Source organism: Balaenoptera musculus, chromosome 7, assembly GCF_009873245.2.
Source record: "Balaenoptera musculus isolate JJ_BM4_2016_0621 chromosome 7, mBalMus1.pri.v3, whole genome shotgun sequence".
Lineage (NCBI taxonomy): Eukaryota > Metazoa > Chordata > Mammalia > Artiodactyla > Balaenopteridae > Balaenoptera > Balaenoptera musculus.
In genome coordinates, this window is record NC_045791.1 from 377,488 (window position 1) to 397,146 (window position 19,659).

The 19,659-nt window shown below is 35.9% G+C and overlaps 1 protein-coding gene across 5 annotated transcripts in view; it reads left to right on the forward strand.

Moving 5' to 3' along the window:
• PTPN4 (protein tyrosine phosphatase non-receptor type 4) overlaps positions 1-19,659 on the forward strand; it is a 172,917-nt gene that overhangs the window by 66,994 nt on the left and 86,264 nt on the right. For 4 of the 5 annotated variants that reach the window (XR_005020639.1, XM_036858281.1, XM_036858284.1 and 1 more), the window contains exons 3-9: positions 458-565; positions 9,363-9,405; positions 9,483-9,582; positions 14,059-14,103; positions 14,360-14,412; positions 14,778-14,898; positions 17,501-17,588. Coding sequence is in view for 4 of the 5 variants with exons in the window: in XM_036858281.1 (XP_036714176.1) it covers positions 458-565; positions 9,363-9,405; positions 9,483-9,582; positions 14,059-14,103; positions 14,360-14,412; positions 14,778-14,898; positions 17,501-17,588 (558 nt within the window). In the remaining variant the exon portion in view is untranslated. The remainder of the gene's footprint in view (positions 1-457; positions 566-9,362; positions 9,406-9,482; positions 9,583-14,058; positions 14,104-14,359; positions 14,413-14,777; positions 14,899-17,500; positions 17,589-19,659) is intronic. The other variant, XM_036858283.1, reaches the window with a different exon arrangement.

The window sequence follows — 19,659 nt, forward strand, 5'->3', positions numbered from 1 at the left end:
TTATCAGTTTGCTGCAGATAATTTTCACTGTTTTATTTCCCTTTTTGTGGCATTATCTATCTTATACACACAAATTTTAAATTGTACTTAGTCAAATATGTCACTTTCCAGCCATAATTTAAAGGTAAGAGTAAGACAGTAAGACACATGATATGGATACATACATGAGTTAATGTGCTAACAATATAAAATTACAAAAATGCCACGAGAGTAGCCTAAAAGCAGAAGACATTTTCAAATGTTTCCCTTATATCTTCATCTTTATTATGTACTCCTTGAACCAGTTTGCCCAAAGTCAGACTTTTCTAAGTACGATGTAACATGTGGAGTCTTTATTGCTCGACCAAGTTGTTGGCATGGAACCAGTTGCCAACTTAATAAAAGAGGAGAGTCCAAGAGTTTCAAAATCTGAAAGGATGTAGCCTGTCAGTTTGATTTCCTGTTACTTTTCTTCCAGAAACATGATCAGGGGCAGGTTCTGTTGGAGATGGTCTTCAGGCACCTTGATTTGACTGAGCGTGACTATTTTGGTTTACAGCTGGCTGACGATTGCACAGATAACCCAGTAAGTGTAAGCTGCTGTCTTTCATTGCCCTTGCAATTTTTCTCTCTTCATAATAAGTCCTTTCTGATTTATAATGTTCACTGTTTGAGTTTTTTAAAAATTTTAATTTGAATGATTACAGGTAATTCTTTTGCCTTTGAACCTCAATTTCTTGATGTTTTAATCTGTTGGGTTATTTCCTTAAGGTTTTTCTAATCATAAGTCAGTCTATAGATTGAGTGCCAGTTTCTTTCTCTACATGTCTCAGACAACTGAGAAGCAAATCTAATTCGTACTTCTTGGAGAGAAAATTGGGCATAAAGGTTAAAATGTTAACATTACAATATTGAATTAAATACTTAATGTATCTTGAGTCTTACATAAATTAGCCTGCATTAAGATGAAATTAGTTTTTCATCTTAAAATTGTGAATTCTTTGTAAATTTATATGGTTATACAGTGAGGGTTTTTCACAAACGAATATGATATCCTTTTGCCTAGTACAGGAGAATGACTGTTTTGAAGGAAACGTTTTGTATAGTTGAGAAAAATTGGGAAGCTGAAGAAATGGTTCTCTGAATCAGTGCCTTAGGAATCAGTTTGTAAGGTCTTATGTGGAAAATACGAGTAACGATTGGCAGGAAAGTAGGGCTTCTCTCTATCTCTTGCTCTCGTTTTCTCTCATGGTTACATCCTAGGTCTCTGAAAGAATGGTTAGTGGGAAGTAAATATGAAATGTTAAATATTACTTTTTCTTGGCATTACTTAACTGATTTTGTATGAAAAACTGTGAAGATGAGGTGGATAAAATAAAGCAAGGTCCAGCTAGTCTCAGTGGAAATAAATCCTTTTGTACTGAACTGAAATAAAAACAAACTTTCCTCATACTTCATCAGATGACTTGAGCTGCTCCAAGACCTAGAGGAATAGTGTTATTTCTTAATAAATGAACGCGAGAATATTGATAGAAGTCAGTAGAAATGTCAGTAATGCTACCTTTCACAGAAAGATAAATTGTTAGCCAGGCAAATACGTGAAAGTTGTCTGCTACTATGTGCAATATTGAGGTTTAAAAAAATAGATAATTCTTAGATTATCTTGCTGACACTCATAGGTCAGACCGTTTAGATAGAAGCCTGTCTTTAGACGGTTTGGAGAAGTGACAGATAACAAAGAAGAAAGAGACCAGTTACTTATCACCATAGTCACTAAGAAAGTGTTCCAGAAGGACTAATAATTGAGACCACATATGTTACAAGAAGTAAAAATTCTGTCTCATAAATTTGTACACAAGAAGACATTTCTACTCTAAAACAATTACAGCAGGATGAATGTGGGAGCAGAGGTATCAGTATTCTGAGCTGGGTTGATCTTTTGGCTGTCTCCTTTTTCTTACTTTGTCTTACTTTTCTATCTTGAGCATCCCTTCTGAAATAAGGTATTATATCCCCAGGTCCCAGGGACCAATTGCTGATGATCCAGAATAATTCTTCCCTCCAGATTAGAATCATACAGTTTTAAAGACGCAAAAGAAACCTTAGAGATTATTTTGTCTTACCACACTTATTTTTCATGTGAAATTATCCCAATCCAAGGAGGTAAAGCCCAAGCTACTTTGCTGGTATTAATGTAACTAGACTTGGGTCCCCTAACTCCCCCTGCAGGTCTTTTCCATACACAGCACTACAACTTCAGTATTTAAATATTCAGAAGAATCTGTGAAATGCCAAAAGGTGTCTAAGGAGGGGCATTTAGAGCACAGATGTAATTACTGTCCCATTTCTGGTTGTCAGTGTGAAATATGTCAAGACTTTGAGGATAATTAACGGACTGAGGAAAAGAGGTGCCATTTTAAAAAAGAGAAGGAGTAAGGGTGTAATATTTATGAAATATCTATTGCGGACTTCTTAGTAAACCAAATTCTCACAATAATCTTATGAAACTATCATTAAAATTCTCTTAAAGATGAAAAACTGAGGCTTACAAAACTCGTTTAATTACACAGATAATTAAGTAGCTGCAAAAGGATTTGAAGTCATATTTATTTGACTCCAAAGCCTTTATTTTCCCTTCCCAAGAGAGAATGATGCAGATGCACAGGACTTATAAAAATGAGCATATTGAGGAGAGGAGGTACTCATGCCATAAAATTACCAGCAGTGACCAAAAGGGACTTGGTAATATCCCCAAAGAATTAACCCCTGTCAATTCTTACTAGTTAAGAGTGTCTTCATCTGAAAGCTCATATATGTTATATATACATGTATATATATATATATATATAGTGTGTAAATGTATATGTTGCACATATATTTTATATGTATAGACACTATATATTCGCTTTTGAGGATCAGAATCAGTATTGTCTTAGGCGTGTAGATACTGAAATTAATTTAATTGGATTTATAATTGATAAACTAAAAAAGCACCTAGCATTTGATTGTAGTCTTATATGTAACAAACACAGAATCATAGTTGACTATCCTTTGCTTTAGAATCTTCCTTGGCAATGAATTCCAGTGCAACAAACACAATTACTTAAAAGAAAAGCTTTGACTTTTTGAAATTTCTTCTGCTTTCATTTAAAACCTACTTATCACAGCTTTAGCTCTTAGCATAATGTCTTGTATAATAGTTGTATTCAGTAAATGTGTATTGAGTGAGTGGGCAAAATAACGAGTAACATGGTTGTAATTAGTTACCCATAATTTCTTTAATTTTATAAGCACTTCAAGGTGGCTGTACCTCAGTGGCTTTTATCAGCGTGATATTCATCAGAGCCTCGAGATTATGTTACTCGTGTGCATCATGAGTAATATATTTACTTTCTTTTTTTTTTTGCCCCCAGAGTAAATTACAGTGCCCTTCAGTGGGACAAAGAGTAGATTATCGATTACTGTTGACTTGTTCTTTCTGCAGTTTCATCCTTCTGATAGTTTTGTTGTGGTTATGATATTTACTGGTTTACTGCTGTTTCCGTATCCCCTAACCTTGTGACTTTCAAACTTGAACTTACATCAGAATCACCTGAAGGCTTCTTACCGTACGGATTTCTGGGCCCTAGGCCTAGAGTTTCTGATGCAGAAAGTTTGGGGTGGAGCTCCAGTAATTCTCATTTCACACAAATTCCCCTCTAATGCTAGTGCTGCTAGCAGTTCGAGGCACCACATTTTGAAAACCACTGCTCTAACCCAATAGACTGTTAATTAGGTAAGAAATGATTCATAGAGAATAGCTTGGTCTACTGTTTGAAGATTAATTTTATATAACTCAGTGTTCTTGAATTATTTCATCTGGTTTGAAGAAATATAGAAGTCACATAGAGAATGACTGTTATTTCAGCAAACCATGTTTTAGTACAACATGATTGCTAAAATGCTTGCTTTTATTTCTCTCATGTTCTCATATGGTATTTCTCTCATGTTCCTTTCATCTGTTTCTACTGTAATACCTTAATTCAGGCTCTTAGTACCTACCTTTTGTATAAACCTCTTCTGTAGCCTGCCAAATGATAGATGTTTGTTTTTGTTCTCTTTAAACCCGGTTCCATTTTGGGAGGGAATGACAAAGGGATCTGGGGTGCAGAGAAGTATTTCAGAGAGAATCAGCAGCATATGCAAAGTTCCAGAGTGAAGAGAGAGGATTGTTGTATTTGAGGAACTGAAAAAGAATTTTTTAATACCTATGGCTGGAATATAGAGCAGGAAGAGAAGATGGGTCACAGATGAGATATGAGTAGTGCAGTAGATCATCAAGTGCTTTTGATCTGTGTTAAGATTGTACCAGCCTAAGGATTTATTTACACAAGCAACGTGAAAATTGTATTTTAGACATATCACTCTGGGTACAGTATAGCCAGTGGCAAGTAAAGTGGCAAACTAGAGACAGTTGGGAGATTGTTGCGCTAGTGAGTTACTGGATTGGCTGTGGTGGTGGGTAAGTGCTCAAGGGAGTCAGGAGAGAAAGTCAGCAGGGCTCACGAGGGAAAGAGTAAACTCAGAGTCTGGTATCTCAGATTCTGTCTTTGGCAACTTGGTAGATAGAAGAACCATCCAAATGGTATTGTTGGTTTTCTTTTTCAGTTACCAATTGTTTATTTCTAGCATATAGAAATACAGTTTATTTTTTTATTGTGTAACCTTTCTAAACTCACTTATTAATTCTAGTCACCTTTTGTAAATTCTGTAGGATTTTCTACATAGATTGTCATGTAATCTGCGTAAATCATGTCCTATGTGAATAGGGAGTTTTACTTCTTCCTTCCCAGTCTTTTTTCTTTTTTTCCATTATTTTTTATTCTTTATTACATGAAAGCTGAGACTACCAGGACAATGATGAATAGAGGTGACTGACGGCAGCACACTCACTGCCTTACCTGTTCCCTGTCATAGGAGGAAGGCACTCAGTGTCTCACCGTTAAGTGTGCTTTTAGCTTCTAGAATTCTTCTTTTAAATCAGTATAATTGAGGCATAATTTACATAGAATAAAATTCAGCATCCATTCATAATGAAAACTCTTAAACTTGGAAAAGGAGCATTCTCACTGTGATAAAGGACATCTACTAAACACAGGTGCATCAGGGAATTGTAAAACCACAGTGAGATGTCACTGCTCATCCATTAGAATGGTTAAAAAATTAGAGTCTCACAATACCACATTTTGGCAAGGATGTGGAGCAACTATTAAGAATTGCTGGTCGGACTTTAAAAAGATATAACCACTTTGGAAAGTAGAGCTTGGCAGTTTTTTATAAAACTAAACATAGATTTAATATATACCTCCAAGGAACCCCTCTTTTGGATATTTATCCAAGAGAAATGAAAACATGTTACATGAAACCTTGTACACAAATTGTCATAGTAGCTTTATTCATAATAGCTCATTCCTGAATAAACTTTAACATCTGTCAATAAGTGAATGGATAAAAAATAATTGTTATATTTTTGCATAGTGGAACACTACATGATATACTCTATTATTTCATTTATATTAAATTGTAGAGCAAGCAAAACTGATATATAGTGACTGAAAGCAGATCAGTGGTTGCCTGGGCTTGGGGGACTGGGTACAGAGGGACACAGGGAACCTCTCAGGGTGATAGACAGAGCTTGGCTATGGACATGGTAGTGACGCCCTGTACGACTTGGACTGTGTTATTGAGAACGAGTGGAGCTGGACCCACAGTCCACACTCTGCTTCCCTTTGGCCGAACGGTTATCTCTATTCATTTCTTTACGTTTGCAACTGCTTCTCTTTCCTGGGGCTTTGGGGTCTTCCTGTGCATGCAGAAGTTGAACTGTCAGCCAGAGTTGAGGTGGCTTTTATATCTGGATTTTAGAGTTAAGCCCTTCTGCTGCCTTCCTCTCTTTCAGGATTTCCTCCTCAGTTTTCTGGGTACCCTGCCACTCCTGCCTGAACTCTGTCCACTGACACCTCAAGTTAGTGAGGCTGTCCCCTGCCTGGTGCAGGATCTGAGATTGCTCTCAGGCAAAAAACTGCAACTATAGAACTCTCACCCATTGCAGTTTTTGTTTTTCAAGAATGGACTTAGGTCCATTTCTTCTGCCTGCTTTTTGTTGCTTTCCAATGTCAAATATTGTACATACACACAGAATAAAAATGAGTGCCATGAGCAGACAAGAAATGTTAAGGATTTCTTAGAAGATTCAGTGCTTGCAAGGATTGGTGGAAAAATCAAGTAGAGGAAACTGAAAAAAGAATGTAGGAGAGAAATACAGTAGAGGCGGGAGAGTTTTCAGGGAAAGGCAGCCCAGTTTATCAAAACGATTTGAAACAGCTACGCTGCTTAGCCCTCCTGTCTTCTCTTTCTCTGGTTCAACAAGGGCAGCAGGTGCAGTGCCCTGTGGAATAAATGTGTTTGTGTGTTTGGGATGAAGGTGCAGAGAACTCATTTCTTCTTAGTGATATAATGAATCTGCCTTGAGAGTCCAAGTGAATCATTTGGAAAACTTTTTACAACTAGTAGGACTTAAAGCTGAACAAACAAATAAATATCAATAACTTTCTATATATCAATTAGGGAACATAATCCAACAAAATAGCAAATTAAATAAGTTTTCTTTTAAAAACCCAAATCCATTGAATATCTATGAATAAACTTTTGACATTAGGGGTGTCAAAATCTATAGGAAGAAAACTGTAAAACTTTACAGGAAGAGATAATAGAAGACATAAGTAAATGGAGAAATAACACGTTCAGGATGAGGAAGACTCATGGCTGTGCAGATTTCACTGGTAAAGTCAGTGCAGTTGCTAGTTAGAATCTGAACTGAATTTTGGGGTGGCGTGAGTGGAGTTGACCCTGTGACCCTCAAGCTCATCTGGCTCCATCTTCGTGGTTTAAGCCAAGAAGCTACGTCCTACCTGACTGACGTCACTGAGGAAGTCTTGCATTCCCCAGTGCTTGTTAGTGTCCTCCTAGCCGTGCCAGCCTCACACACGTACTTGTGTGTGTAAATATGTCTGCATTTCTGCTGAGGAAGGCAGGCTTTGGGGCGTTAACTGGTCCCAAATTTCGATTTTAGACAGACATTAAAATAAATGTAATTTATGATTTTTTTTCTAGAAAGTATGAAGGAAAAAATCACTAGATTGATAGATAGATGGGTGAGACTATGGATAAATGGGTGGATACATAGGGGGAACAGATGTGTTAAGTAGGGGTGAAAGCCATCTGATTATGGGCACAGAAACAGATTCCCCCGCCCGCTGAGTCATTCAGCAGGGTTAGTCCTTCACCGGGTATTTTTAGTAGATGTTATATGCCATGTTCTGTGCTGGGTACTGACCCTTCAGCTTTGAATAAATCAGATTTTATTCCTTACCTTAAGGAGTTCAAAATCTAAGAAAGGAGATAGGCAATAAAAAAGTAAAACAAATATGTTGCAATTAAGAAAATGTTATGAAGGAATTTAACGTGGCTTACCTGAAGGAAAATAACTAAGTAGATAGGAGCTTTGTGACATACGATACTTTTGATAGGGCAGTCCATGAAGGCCTTTCTGATGAGGTGGAATTTAAGCTGAGACTTAGATAACGAAAGACGTCAGCCATGGGAAAAGCCGGAGAAGGACATTCTGTGCATAAGAAAGCTTAGAATTGAAGGCCCCAAGATGACATCTTGGGGAAACAGAAAGGAGGCCATTAAGTTGGAGCTCAGTAAACTGAGGTGGAGGAAGTGAGGAGAGAAATAACACATGATATCACTTACATGTGGGTCTGCAAAAGGGTACAAAGGGACTTACCTATGAAACAAATACAGATGCAGAAAACGAACTTATGGCTACCGGGGGGGGGGGGGGGGGAGTAGATTGGGAGACTGGGATCGACATGTACACACTAGTACGTATAAAATAGATCACTAATAAGGACCTGCTGCACAGCACAGGGAGCTCTACTCAGTGCTCTGCGGTGACCTACATGGGAAAAGAATCTAAGAAAGAGTGGATATATGTATATGTTAAAAAAATTGTGTTAGACAGCCACATATTTGGAACTGTCAAAACTGAACTGGACACCTATTTTGATTGGTATTTTAAGGCTTCTGAAACTTATCAGGAGTCTAAAATTGCCTCTTTGAAATATACATTTTTAAAATTAACTGAGGCAAATAAAACATTAAAGAAAGACCAATAGAAAAAAAAAAGGAAGTAGGGAGAGACCATGTAAGCCACAGTAAGGCCTTTGGACATTACTCAATACATTGAGAAATTATCAAGAGATGTTAAGCAAAGGAGTGAGCCTTTCAAAAGACTACTGTAGCTTCGGGGCGGGGGGGAGGGTGATGGTAAGAGGCAGAGGCCGCAGTTAAGAGGCTGTGGCCAGGGCTGTCCCAGAGACATGGACGGTGGCAGAGTAGATGGTGAAGAATTATTCAATTCTAGGGACGGTTTGAAGGTAGAATTAGTTGGATTGGATATGTTGGATGTTATGGATAATGGAAAGGAAGGATTCATGGATGACTTTCAGCCACCTGTTACTGAAATCTGTTTGTGTGCTCTGCATGGAATCAAGTATGGGTGGTAGGAGGACAGTTTATAAGTAACGATATGTAAGCTTATATTTGTGTAGTGCTTTGAAAATACTGCCACGTCTATCACCTCATTTTGGATTCTTTAATTTTTTTAACTGAAACGTTGGCAGTTGAAATGTTTTCTGAATTTAGTTATAGTTCTCCTGAAATAGAGCTTAACTGGCATTCAGAAGTGTCGAGACTACTTGGAATTTTCATATACAAAAAGCAGTCCTTCCCCAAACTAAACATTGTCTCTTAAAAAATTAGTATGGGGTGTTTTGGGGGGGGTATTTTGTTTTTTGTTTTTCTTTTTTAAGGAATAGAGTAGGAGTTAAAATTTTTCATAAGAGTAGATTTTCATGATGTGTAGTTAAATTTTGTCTGAATGAGAGCATAAAGCCAAGCATATTTTTATGAAAGATAGAGAGAATTTTAAAAACTTGATAGACTATTACATAATATAGTTAAATTAACAGAATCACTTCATATTGCAGTGATTATTAAGCATTTTTACTTTTGGAATAGAGGTTATTGCACACTATATAACTTAATGAGAAATTGAAATCAAAATCTTAAAGCACAAGTACATTCAATACTTTCTAGCATAATTTTGTTATATTTGATATGAGTCTGTAATTTAGTGATTCTTTTCCCCCTACCTAGGCCTTTTCAAAAAATGCATTAATTTTTAGCATTAATCTTCAAATGGAACAGATTTGCAAGAATTGATGTATTAGTTCCTCCAGAAAAGAAGAAATCAGTCTTATTTATTTATTTTTCAGAGGTGGCTGGATCCAAACAAACCAATAAGGAAGCAGCTAAAGAGTGAGCAAACATATTTATTTGATGTTATACAAGTATACTTTATAAAGATAAAGGACTAATATAATCTAATTAATTAGAACTGCTTTTATTAATTCTAGGAGGATCTCCTTACAGTTTGAACTTTAGAGTCAAATTTTTTGTAAGTGACCCCAACAAGTTACAAGAAGAATATACAAGGTGGGTTTTTATGGAGCATGTTTTTACTTGAAAATATTGTCAAAACTATTATGAAATTTTGAAATTAATTAGGTAAAAATAGATTACCATGACATCATTCTGAGCTTCCCTGCCAGCACACAGAATGGGTTCTAGGTGCTTCAAGATAAGTTTCCTCCTCTGTTGGATGGCTGGGAGGGCTTCAGGAGATTGAAACCCCAGGGCCACCCCATCCAGCCACAGGCAGCTTCCCGAGCCATATAAATATTAACTTTTCTACTTGTGAAAAATGGTTCAGAAGCACTGCTGTAACTAACTGAAGTAATTAGATGATGCTGCAGTTGTATTCAAGGCATTCTGCATAGTGAGAATTGTGTCTGCTTTTTTTTTTCTTGTAAAAATATATTCTATATATACGTTATTTCCATGGAGGAGGACATAGGCTTTATAAACGGTACACCATGAAGTGTAGGAGTGCTGCACTTTACAGCGCACAGCAGACATCTTTGTAAAGGGAGTTGGCAGAGTGCAGTAGCACGTTCAGGCCTGTAAGTGCCCACTCTACTGGCCGTTGTAGGTCTAATATTAATTTACAGTTAGTTTTGTTGTCCCTTCTACTTGACAAAGTATACACAAGAATGACCCAGATGAGCGTTTTGGTAGTGTGTAAATGTTAGGTGAACTGTTTAAGGTGGAAATAGTGGGGAGTAATCACAGTGTGATAACTGTCATTGTTTAAAAAAACCTGAGTGATAACCTTGTGTATTGCTTGAAAGACAGAATTAGTAATTAGTTTTTTTAAAAAAAGATAGAATTAAAAATTAGCATATTACACCTTCCATAAGATATAAGATATAAGAATATAGGTCAGACTATATTCAGAATTACTCTGAAAGATGGGTGCCAAATTAAAAATCTGCACCTAAAGCCACCTGTAGGTAGGCTCTTAGATGGTAATGTATTGGTTATCCTTTAGAATACTGTGGTGAAGTGGAGAAACAAAGAACTTTTGAGAGTCCTTTTCTGTGTGTTTGTTGGGGGGCAGGGTGTTACCTTTCTTCTAACAGGAGAACTCAGGAATATAGATCTGGGATTAGGCAGTCCTAACATTTGACCCTAATAACGTCCAACCTAATTTATCTTGAAAAGCAAAGTTGTATCATATGAATATTTAATTTAATATTGTAGCTCTTAGTCAGGTTTTGTTGTTGTTGTTAAGTAATTCAAATAACAAGATCTTTTACCTTAAATAATTCTCAGTGGAGTCAAACTTTCCCTAATTTTGGAGGAACTTCAAGGAAACTACTCTCAATTACTGAAAATTGTGTATTATAAAGGATTTTAAAATGCATTTTTTACTAGTACTTGTAACTTGATTAATGAAGTATTCCATAATATATATTTATGTAATTAGATTTTTAAATTATAAGAAACATTTGTAAATAAAAGACCAATAATTTTTAATTGGATTTCTAATGTATTTAATGCTCATGAAAAGTTTAACATAAGCAATTAAAATATTGTCAGTTGTAGCCATATTCATAATTTATTTCACTCAAAAAACTGTCTTTAAATTTCTTAATGAGCTTGAATGTGTTGGTTCTTTTATGGCCTGTGTTGAAAACATAACCAAGGAATAAATGTGTCTCACTGATAATTAAAGTCAAACTATCTTCATGAAGTAAAATAAAGTAAAATCACGTTTGGTAGAAATTGAGGAATTGTGCTAAGTCCATCAGTCTAGAATATTATCTTTGTTCTCACTAGAAATAATGCATTATTTCAAAAATCCTTTAGAATGGAATGTCCTGGAATCTTGCAACTGGCGTTGCTTGGTAAAATGGAGTGAAGGGCCGCTTTTAATTTTTATCACCATTGTGTACATCAAGGATTCTCTACCCTGATTACAAGTTAGAATCACTTACTGGGGAGCTTTAAAACGTGCTGATGCCTTGGCAACACCCCTGGAAACTCTGATTTAATAGGTCTCAGATGGGACCTGGGCATAGGCTTCCAGGTGATTCCACGGTTAAAAAATACTCCTTTAAAACTTTAGTGCTTGGGTAGGCTTCTTGTTATGGTCATGATTAGTAGTAGGATACCCGTAGCCACAGTTAGTGGCTAAATTTTAAGGACTAGTTTAAACCCCACAAAACAAGAAATTACTGCTACGCCTCCTTGCCTTGAGATTCTATTTTGGATTAGTGGTAAAAAAAGAAAGTAGTTACAGACCTTTCATCAGGTTAAATGTCATTTGTATTAACAGGTGCTGGCGAAATTAGAATTGGCGTTTTCTTAGGAGTCATCAGAATACAAATAACATTTCTTTCTAGTGCTTTTTAGTGCTTAGGTGTACTCAGTACATAATAGGTGTTTAGTACATGGTATGTTATTGTATTATTTTTACAGCTTAAACATATTTCTGCATTTAGCTCAATCATTAATCTACCTTAAAGGTCTTAATTGTCTTTAAAAATTGGGCTTTTACCACCATATTTAGGGCCCCTGGGATACATATACCAGGCAAGTGATATTACTTCCTTTTTACAAATAGAGAAACTAAGGCTCCACCCAGTTTTAAGTCATTTGCCAAAGATGACAGGCTGGTTTAGCGTAGGACTTTCAATTCCGGTTTCTACTCTATCAGTCCTTACTGCTCAGTGTGTACATCAGATTCAGGAAACGTAGGTGTTACTTGTGTAGGATTTACAATATTATGTCAAGGATATACACATTTCAATCCTAACTATAAAACTTTCCCACCAGGGGACTTCCCTGGTGGTCCAGTGGGTAAGACTCCAAGCTCCCAATGCAGGGGACCCAGGTTCGATCCCTGGGCGGGGACTAGATCCCACGTGCCACAACTAAGAGTCCAAATGCCACAACTAAAGATTCTGCATGCCGCATTGAAGATCCCAGCTGCCACAACTGAGATTCGGCACAGCCTAAATAAATAAATATTTTAAAATAAAGGACTTTCCCACCAGAAACCTTTAACTTTTAATTATGAAGCTAAGTAGGCCAGATAGAAATATGTTGTCTTGGATTGAGTACATAGATAATAGTGTAATACTATGTTTTAAGCCTAACAGAGAGTTTATGTACTTCATTCATTAATATATGAAGCCAGGGTATTTGTATCAGCTTTTTTATATCTGATTCTCTGAAAACCTTAATTACATTCTTTGGTAATTTGAATATTGTCATGGAACTCTTTAATGACTTTAATCAGCTAAACAACTAAAATTTTAAATAATTTTTGGCTCTTGGAGTATGTGTACCTTTTTTAGTGGGGTGAGATGAAGGTCTTAAAATTCTCTGTTTAAACATTAAAAGCCACAGAATTTTACCTTCTGCCAACATGATACAGCACAGGTGACTTTACCCAGGCATTGATAAATCTATGAGGGGATGACTACCCACTAGCAAGGACAGAAGGGGAGTGCCATCTTGTAAGCAACTTCAGCATTCTTGTTATAGGATACTTACATTTTTGTTGGTTTTAAAGGAAATTGGGTACTTGGCAATTTTAATAGTAGAGCAATAGTAGGGAAAGGAACTTACCTTTTTTTTCTTTTATCTTTTTTTTTTTTTTTTTTGATCAAAGAGAGCTTTCTTAACCCAAATGAAGATGGAAAGTGCTTTTCTACGATTAGCAGCTTCCTGCTGCCTGATGATACGGTGATCAACACATAGGCCTGTCCTTGCAGCTGGCTTCCTGGCTCAGCTGAAAGAGTGAAAGAGTGATTTTCTTTAGTTGGTCTCTAGCGTGTTGCTACTGTCAGCTCTTCTATGTCTCTGACTTAAGTTTTCTGTGCTTCCCAGTTCTACTTTCTGCATACACCAATCTTTAGAGTATTTGTTTTTTTGGTTTTTTTGGGGGGGGGGGCTCTGCATTGGGTCTTCATTGCTGCGTGCGGGCTTTCTCTAGTTGCGGTGAGCAGGGGCTACTCTTCGTTGTGGTGCGTGGGCTTCTTGTTATGGTGGCTTCTCTTGTTGCGGAGCACGGGCTCTAGGCACGTGGGCTTCAGTAGTTGTGGTTTGCAGGCTCGGTAGTTGTGGCGCGTGGGCTCAGTAGTTGTGGCACATGGGCTTAGTTGCTCCGCGGCATGTGGTATCTTCCTGGACCAGGGTTCGAACCCGTGTCCCCTGCATTGGCAGGTGGATTCTTAACCATTGCGCCACCAGGGAAATCCTACTTTAGAGTATTTCTTCCTAATCTCCCTCAGTCATGTAATTCTTAAATTCGTGGAAGTTTTATAATAGAAGCTAGGGAAACAAAATATAAGTATCAAATTTCATTTATCAAAGAATTCTAAATATTTGGATTCATGTATTTATGAAAGTTTATTTTAAAATATCTTTACGTGGGCTAGTATGCATATTATAAAAGCAAATACTTAAATATTTCAGTTTTATTTGTTAATGTAAATATACAGTTTTTAAAACTCTAAATGTTATAATTCCAGTAAACGCTATCTTTTTTTTTTTTTTAAGGTACCAGTATTTTTTGCAAATCAAACAAGACATTCTTACTGGAAGGTGAGCTGTTTTAAGTTTTTAGTAATGGGCTTTAAAAATACTTCCAATTCTGTAATACGTAGTTCATGATCATTGCAAACAGATTATCTACTGAAAGATGGCTACATGTACCATGAATTCCTTTCACCAGATAAGTTCATTACTTAATAGTTAAAATGTAAGTCACACAGAAACTTCAAGTGTGAATAGTATAATATAAATTATAGTGCTTTTAAAATTATTGTGTTTAACCTTGAGTTATTTTCTGTTTTATTAGATTGCCCTGTCCTTATAACACTGCTGCTCTTTTGGCTTCATTTGCTGTTCAGTGTAAGTATCAGCCCACCTTTGGGCCATATAGCATGTGATTGCATGGTCTCTGTTGGTAGTACATTGCCTTTAATGTATGAGTTATTTAAACATATGTTACTATGCAGAAAAAAGTGACTACACAGAAAGTGTGATGAAACATCCAATTAGTTAGCACTTACTTTGATTCCTGAAAATAATTTTTCTGAAGTTGTTTAAGACCTAGGAGAACGTTGAATGTGTTGTTATAATTTGCTTAAATGGTAACAGTAGAAACAAATATTTTACTTCCAGAAATATAAAGGAATTCTTGACATTGCTGATTTGGCTATAAAACTTAAAAAATGTGTTTATTGAAGTGTGAATATTTTCTTTCCATTTATTAGCTGAACTTGGAGACTACAATCAATCAGAAAACTTGCCAGGCTACCTCTCAGATTATTCTTTCATTCCTAATCAACCTCAAGATTTTGAAAAAGAAATTGCAAAACTACATCAGCAACATACGTAAGGATTTATTTACGTTTCTGCTTACTTGATAAACTTCTTAATGGCATCTTTTCTAGAGAAATGTTTAAAATTATTTCTAATGTGATTACTTAATATAGAACAGTTACTATTATATAAAATAGTATGATTACTGTGAAGAAATGTAGGTAATCTATACTAAAAAAATCATAGACTATATGAGGCTTGTTTTCATGTCTGTTAAGAAACATAAAGCTGTATGTAAACAGACATGTATTGGCTATTATACAAAGTCGCCAGTTCTTTAAGAAGGAATTTTAGAATATTAATAATATGTTCACAATATACAGTTCAATCTACTTAGCAGTTCTTTCTTAGTTTTTAGCTGTGTGAAAGGAATCAATTCTGTTTGGTAATGAGCCAAGAGAAGAAAAGGAACTTTATGTAGTACTAAATTAATAAAAAAAAATTCTTTTAAAATAGTACCATTTTTTCATTTATAACAGTATTCAACTTTGATATTTTATGAATCTGATTTTCTGTGACATGAGTTTTCAAGAAGAGGTTTATTGCTTTGAATAGAAAATCGTATTGTTTCTTGGTTCAGAGTTCAGTTTTGCTTTACCATGCAATTCAAACTACTCATGGAGGAGCTAAGGCAGTGTTACATATTGGCTGAGAATCTGAACTAGACTCTTAAGAATCTGAGCCAGACTCATTTGGCCTCGTTTGAAATTCTGATGAGGCTACTTTACTTACAATCTTGTAACCTCAGCCCAATCACTCTATTTCTGTTTGTGTTTCCTTACATGTAAATTGGGGATGATAAAACTATCTACCTCTGGTGTTATTATAAGGATTAAGTGAGTTTATATATACAAAGTACTCAGAACAGTGCTTGGCACATAGTAAGCGCTGAAGAAATATTTGCTCTTATTAATAAGGAAACTCACTGTCATTCAGTAATGGCCCATGTGTCTACAACATGTTGGCAAACTATGGCCTGTTGCCTCCTTTTGCGTGGTCTACGAGCTAATAAAAATGGTTTGTACATTTGAAATAGTTGAAGAAAATCAAAAGAAGAAGAACATTTTGTGGCACATGAAATTTTGAGAAATTACACTTTCAGTGTCCTTACGTGAACAGTCATTGGAACACAGATTCCCTCATTGGCCTACACATTGTCTGTGGTTGCGTTCACATAACAGCAGAGCTGAGTTGTTGCAGCAGAGGCCATATGGCCTGAAAGCCTGAAGTGCTTACCAGCCACCTCTTTCCAGTAAAGGTTTGCGGACCCTAATCTAAAGCAAGATTAATGAGTGAGAATTTTAACAGACCGGCTTCATGTGGTATGGGGGCTGTTTTGGTCTAAAAGCAAATGCCATTTATTATGAAAGTTCTACACATTGCATATCTGAACCAAGGGTTTGAAGATAAACCAGATTTTAAAAAAAATTTACCAATAATGAAAAGTCTGTTCTGTCAGGACAAAGTTTGTACATTTCACAAGGTATTTATTACATATTTCTATTTGCTTTAAAGAAATGGTTCTGCAAATTTTTAAAGAAAGAAAAAATAGAATCATCCAGTTTATAATGCAGGAGGGTGGGGAAGAAAGTAGAGTATTTATTTAACTTAACTGAATTTTATAGAAAACTGAAGTATATCTCCTTTTTTTGAGGAATCCCATTTTTATGATCATACGTTGGCAGGCTGCTTGCTCCCTTTTCTGATATCATTCATGAATGAAGGGTGATATCTTTGCATTTTTAATTTGTTGCTTTTGCTCTGCTATAGCCTGATAATATCAGATAACCAAGGTTGTTAGAACTGTATATAATACAGCCTTTTTAAAGGCTTTGCACTTACAGTAGTAGTTCTCAAACTTGTGTTCATAAGAATCACCTGGAATATTTCCTAAACATAAACAATTTGGACCCATTTATTCTATATCAGTTTCTATAGAACAGTACATCTGAAACTACCTGTGATGAAAGACCAGTTTTCCCCTCAGTCTCTCATGGAATGATGCTTCTGAAAAATATAATAAAAATGAATTACTAGAAAAATAAAATGGAGAAATAAACAAAGGCATAAAAAATTACAAGTACTTTTTTGTTGTTAGATGCAACAGACATAAAATTACTCTGCCAAAGTGCTACAAAAGGCTTGTGACACTCTCAATTTCTGTTCTTGTTATGAGTCAACACCTGTCTGTGCACCACACCCTGAGAAGCCCTGCTCCAGAGCTCGCCCCGGAGACTGCATGTGTCAGAAGCACCCTGTGTGATTCAAATGCACATATGGAGTGTAGACCAAATTTTGAAAAATATTTGTTTTAAGTTAAGTCTGAGAGTGGCTTTGTAACACCCGTAAGTATAGCTTAGAACTTTAAAAAGCTGGTGCATTCTTGTGTTTCTGGAAAATAAGAAAATATTGTACAAAGTAATAATTTGTGTTACTGAAAATGTACCCTCCAGAAAAGTTAGATGTTACTGTACAGAACTAAGAGGAGTACTCGTGCATGGTGTTTTGTAAAATATTTAGTCAGAATGCTGAAAATTTTCTAGATAAATAGGCTTTTTGTAATTTGGTCATATTTGTGATTGTTATAATTTTTAACCTAATGATGTTTTTACAGAGGCTTATCTCCTGCAGAAGCAGAATTTAATTACCTGAACACAGCACGTACCTTAGAACTCTATGGAGTTGAATTCCACTATGCAAGGGTAAGTGAAGAAAATGCATTTTGATGTTGTTGAGTTAGGCACCATTATTCAGCAAAAAAAATTTTTAATGCCCTGATAGGATTAGGCAGCAAATGGAACAGTGAGTGCTGCCAGCATAGTCGCACTCAAAATTTCCTCTGAATATAAGTATTTTCACAGTCACAATCACTTAAGATTCAATACCTGACAAGAAGAGTGGTTGAAGTGGATTTTTCATGTTATTTTTCTTCAAGGTAGTGTGTTATGTTATAAGGATAATTTTTGCTGACCATAAGAGACAGTACCTTTAGAATTTTTATTTTGCAAAATAAAAACTGTTACAGTGGGCTTCCCTGGTGGTGCAGTGGTTAAGAATCTGCCTGCCAATTCAGGGGACACGGGTTTGAGCCCTGGTCCAGGAAGATCCCACATGCCGCAGAGCAACTAAGCCTGTGCGCCACAACTACTGAGCCTGCGCTCTAGAGCCCGCGAGCCACAACTACTGAAGCCTGTGCGCCACAACTACTGAAGCCTGTGCGCCTAGGGCCCGTGCTTCCAACAAGAGAAGCCACCGCAGTGAGAAGCCTGCACACTGCAACAAAGAGTAGCCCCTGCTCGCCACAACTAGAGAAAGCCCGCGCACAGCAACAAAGACCCAACGCAGCCAAAAATAAATAAATAAATAAATAAATTTAAAAAACAAATTAAAAAAAACTGTTACAGGAAAAGTAATTTGTATTTTTAACTTTTATGAAAATCATTATCATAAAAGATGCTTTCACCTCACTGAGGCCTGTATTACTACACTCTTTTCATCATTTAGTAACATCGTTATAAATTTTTATTTATAAAGCACAAAATCAATTGTATTTACATATTTTGGTTGCCCCCCCACCCCAACCATGCCTTTGTTAGGATGGAATTCTATAATCACTGGCTTTTCCTGTACAACACCCTAACTTTTTTTATTTTTTATTTTTGGAGGAGATTAAGCTTTTATTTAGTTTATTTTTTTGATTTAATTAATTTATTTTTTATACAGCGGGTTCTTATTAGTTATGTGTTTTATACATATTAGTGTATGTATGTCAATCCCAATCTCCCATTTCATCACACCACCATCCTCCCTGACTTCTTTTTCATTGTGTCAATTTGCTGCTTCCAAAAGAGTGTTATCCTCCTGCCATAAGCATATTTGTGAGTGACTATCCTTCATTTGTGTGTCTCTTCACCTAGATTCCTTCTCATGATTGTTTCATCAAGAGATTATATTCCTTTAGAAGTACCTGAAGTACAGCTATTCTCTATACCTAATGAAAAGTGGAATTATAGGTAATCATCAGTTTAATTGGTGATAGGTTTTATATTTTCTTGGGACAAACTACTAAGCCTAATATGGATCCCAGCCTGAAAGGGAGTTAAGTTTTCCTTAGATAGTTATTTTTAATTTATTTTTATATATAGACATATGCAGACCCATTCCTTTTAAAAAACCAAATGACTTGCTTTCCTCACATGACTGGATCTGGTAATTCTGAGCATTTGTGACTGGGAAGTCTGTCTGTTTCCATTTAAAATGTTTAAGTCCCCCTTGAACTTCTTGGTGCTCTTTAGAATGAGCCCGTCACCCTCCCTCCCTCTTTGCGGGCTATTACTTTTGAACATGATTCTCCAAAGGTAACATAGTGGTCACTAGATTTTGGTTTTATTATAATACAGTTTAAAACAAATGGAACTTTAAATATGTATACTAGACTATGGTTAACAGTAAAAAAGACCACTAAAATCAGTCATTTTAGTGCTAAAGTTTTCTAAAGGTGGTTTAGACTGCTATCTGTTATCACTGACTGCTGTCAATATAATACAAAGAATGTTAGACTTTACTTTTTTTAACTTAAGTGACGTGGCTGGATCGCATACATAATTAACCGTGTCATTATTTATTGATTTGTCTAAGTTATGTTTTTTTGTTGTTTAAGTTATTAGATTGTAAAACTCTTTCTCAGAAAGCCATAAATGTAGAGTGCCAAATTAAAGGAATTTAAATTTTAAATATTTTGTACAGACCAAAAAAAAAAAAAAAACCCCACAA